The 4,109-nt window shown below is 48.7% G+C and overlaps 1 protein-coding gene across 1 annotated transcript; it reads left to right on the forward strand.

Moving 5' to 3' along the window:
- Positions 1–976: 976 nt before the first annotated feature.
- On the forward strand, positions 977–2,134 carry LOC144120313 (uncharacterized). The gene has a single exon (XM_077652698.1). It carries the CDS (start codon positions 977–979, stop codon positions 2,132–2,134), a length of 1,158 nt encoding a protein of 385 aa, XP_077508824.1.
- Positions 2,135–4,109: the final 1,975 nt, after the last annotated feature.

Here is a 4,109-nt window from a genome sequence, read left to right on the forward strand (position 1 = left end):
CAGAGGCGAGATATAATGCGGCGTGACTCGAATGAAGGGATGGCCTGGGAGTCTTTCAGCGCGGTGATACTGGTTTTCCTTGAATAGCAAGATGATATAAACCGGGCGGCGCGATTCTGTACGGCTTCAAGGTCAGCGGCGAGGTACGCTTGTGATGGGTGCCAAATGGATGAGGCATATTCTAGGTTTGCGCCAATGAATGTTATATAGGCTAGTTTTCTTATGTCGGGGATTGAGGCATTCAAGTTACGGCGCAGGTATCCGAGTGTGCGAGATGCTGCAGCGCAGATGTTTTGAACGTGAGTTACCCATGATAGCGATGGCGTTAGATGGAGGCCAAGATATCTGTAGGGTAATGCGGGATCAATTGAAAATGAGCCAACACTTTATTGATGCAGATTCACGGTGCGTTTTCTGGTGAACGACATGGATTTGCATTTGTTAATGTTTAAGGAGAGGAGGGATTTATCGCACCAAGAGGAGAGTGTGTCAAGATCGGACTGAAGCAAAGATGAATCGTTGGTTTCCCTAATCACTCTGTATATGACGCAATCATCGGCAAAAAGCCGTAATTCCGATTTTATGTTGCAAGGGAGGCCATTAATGTAAATTAGGAATAGTAGTGGTGACAGGCCGGTGCCCTGAGGGACTCCCGATGTTACATTGGAAAGAGGGGATTGGCTATTGTGACGTCAGCCTGCAGATAAAACACGAGCACACTTCTTTGGCTGTCATCCCGCACTTATCACAAAAGTCATGTGACCAGCGCTTCTATATAGATTGCACTTCATGGGAATAAACGGGGAGTTCCCTTTATCACCGCCCTACGATGCGTGTCTGACATGGTGTCAGAAGTGGGGTGGCCGCTCCCGGAATAGACCGTGAGGGGCATATGCATTCCGACAGAGCGGACTTGCAAGTGGTGCAAGTCTTCACGGAAGGCACGGCAGCAACGAGCGTCCAGCAACGAGCAACAATGGCTGGGATAAAGCCTCCGCAGCCATTTGATTTTCAGGGCGCAGCAGACTGGCCCTCTTGGATTGAGGAATTCGAAGACTACAGCTTCGCATCCGGTCTCAGCGAGAAAACGGAAGAAATTCAACCAAGAACCCTTCTTTACACAATGGGCCGGAAGGCAAGAGAGATTCTTCAATCGTTAGCGGTAAAAGACGAAGATTTGAAGACTTTCAAGGTCGTAAAGGCAAAGTTCGAAGCCTATTTTGTTCACACGAAGAACACAGTGTATGAGAGGGCCCGTTTTAACAGACGTCGTCAACAGCCAGGGGAAACTGTAGACGAATTTGCAACCGACCTCCACAAGTTAGCAGAGCGATGCGACTTCGATAACATGAAGGACCGTTTAATAAGGGATCGCTTTGTAGTTGGCCTTCTAGACGAAGCGCTGTCGGAAGAGCTTCAAATGGACCCTAAGCTAACATTGGCCACCGCACTAGCAAGGGCCCGAACAAGCGAAACGATAAAGCAGCAGCAAGCAGACTTGAAACAGCGGGAAGGTACGAGCGCCGAAACATATGTTGCAGCGGTAAAGAACAAGGAAACAGAACAGAAGAGAGAATGGAATGCTACACTTGCGCGTCGCATGAAGACCGCTTCTGAAAAAAACTGCACTTATTGCGCAGGTTCGATGCACCCGCGAACTAGTTACCCAGCGAAGCAGCAAAAATGCTTTTACTGCCAGAAGCTAGGGCATTTCGGAAAGGCTTGTCGAATTAAAAACAGAGAAAGAAAACTTGACGGGGTAACGGCACCTCGCTGCCCAGATAACGACTGCCCAGATAACGAGCACCAATTCCTCGGCACAGTTACACCGCGACAAAGCAAGTTGTCTGTGCACTTCGTGACGGTACAGATAAACGGCCATGAAGTAAAAATGAAAGTCGAAACTGGAGGAGAAGTAACGGTCGTGGGGGAAAATTTCCCAGGAATGCCAAGCTATCTTGAGAAAGCAGCAAATCTAAGGGGACCAAGTGACGCAGGCATTGACACGTGCGGAAAGTTTCAAGCCGAAATCGCATGGAAGGACAATCGCTGCGAGCAGACAGTGTATGCCGTAAAAAACTTGCACATGCCTTTACTAGGGCTACCTGCAATAAATGCCCTTGGAGTAGTTTGATTTTTAGACGAACTAGACGATTTTAGACGATTTTTAGACGAAGCTTTCAGGAAGCCTCTGTGTTCTCGAAACTAGACGCCAGCTCAGGATTTTACCAAATCCAACTTGCGGAGTCGTGCCAAATACTCAGCACTTTCATAACACCATACGGCAGGTACTGCTATCGCAGACTACCGTTTGGTGTAACTTCGGCACCAGAAGTTTTTCAGAGGAAGTTCACGCAAGTCTTGGAAGGATTAGAAGGTGTTTTGAACTACATGGACGATATTCTTGTGTTCGGCGCAAATAAGTCAGAGCACGACTATCGCTTACACAAGGTGCTCGGAAGACTACAGCGGGAAGGAGTGACGCTGAACAAAGAAAAATGCTGTTTTTCAGTGCAAGAAGTATCCTTCCTTGGCATGATTTTTGGCGCTGGTGGCGTGCGGCCGCATCCTGAAAAAGTGCGGGCCATCACAGAATTTCCGAGGCCGCAGAACGTAACGGAAGTTCGCTCTCTTCTGGGAATGATGAACCATCTTGTTAGGTTTCTTCCAGATGCAGCGTCTATGAGCGCGCCTCTACGCAGCCTTCTCTGCAAGGACAATGAGTGGTCGTGGGGACCGCTACAGGAACAAGCGTTTTGCAAAATCAAGGAAATCATCAACTCGGACAGGTGCCTCGCCATGTACCACCCTCTCTACGAGACAATAGTCTCGGCTGATGCTTCATCATATGGTCTTGGCGCTGTATTTTTTCAGATCCAACCATCCGGGGAACGACGACCGGTTGCTTATGCCTCCAGATCGCTGACAAAGACGGAACAAAAATATTCTCAAATAGAGAAGGAGGCGTTAGCTCTGACGTGGGCAGCTGAACGATTCGACGAATTTTTAAGAGGTATGAAATTTTTGTTCGAAACAAATCACAAGCCTCTACTTCCGTTGCTCGGTCGTGATCCTCTGGACGCTATGCCGCCTCGCATCCAAAGATTCAGAATGCGCTTGATGAGGTACTGCTACACACTAACGCACGTTCCCGGCAAAAGCATTGCGACAGCCGACACCTTATCAAGAGTACGAGCGAACGCTACTAACCATACTCTAGGCGCCTTGACAGAATCAGACGTATCTGCTTTCGTCGATGGAATCGTTCAGGGCCTACCGGCTACAGAAAGCATGCTTAATCTCATACGAGCTGAGCAACAAAAAGACCGGGAATGCTTGTCATTGCTGAAAGCCTGCCACCACGGGTGGCCAAGAAAAGAAAGGCTCCAAGACGTTTTGAGGCAATTTTGGCCCGTCCGTGCTAACATTTCAGTTTGCAAGAACCTGTTGCAAAAAGATGCTCGCATTATTGTTCCGCGAAGTCTGCGGAAGGAAATGATCGAACGAATACACGAAGGGCACCAAGGTATCGTTCGCTGCAGAGCAAAAGCAAAGGAATCTGTTTGGTGGCCGGGGCTCAGCAAAGAGATAGCAAAAGCTGTAGCTGATTGCCATATGTGTGCAAGTGAACGTGTTCAGTTCGCGGAACCAATGATTCCCTCGGAAACGACAGAGCTACCATGGCAAAAAGTCGGCGTGGACTTATTTGAAATAAAACGCGCCGTGTATCTTGTTGTTGTGGATTATCATTTCAGATATCCAGAGCTGGCCTTGCTGAAAGGCGATACGTCATCAGAAGAGGTTATCAACCATCTGAAGGGTATCTTCGCCAGGCACGGCATCCCAAACACCGTGGTATCCGATAACGGACCACAATTTGTCTCGTTTGCTTTCAAGCATTTTTCAAGCGTGTACGGGTTCAAGCACGTCTCAACTAGCCCGCTCTTCCCGCAAGCCGACGGCGAAGCTGAGCGCATGGTAAGAACGATAAAGCTACTTTTGAAGAAAGCAGAGGACCCCTACACTTCTTTGCTGAACTACCGGAACTCGCCGGGTCCCACAGGTTACAGTCCAGCACAACTTTTGATGAGCCGTCGATTGCGCTCAAG

The sequence above is a fragment of the Amblyomma americanum genome, chromosome 2, assembly GCF_052857255.1.
Source record: "Amblyomma americanum isolate KBUSLIRL-KWMA chromosome 2, ASM5285725v1, whole genome shotgun sequence".
Lineage (NCBI taxonomy): Eukaryota > Metazoa > Arthropoda > Arachnida > Ixodida > Ixodidae > Amblyomma > Amblyomma americanum.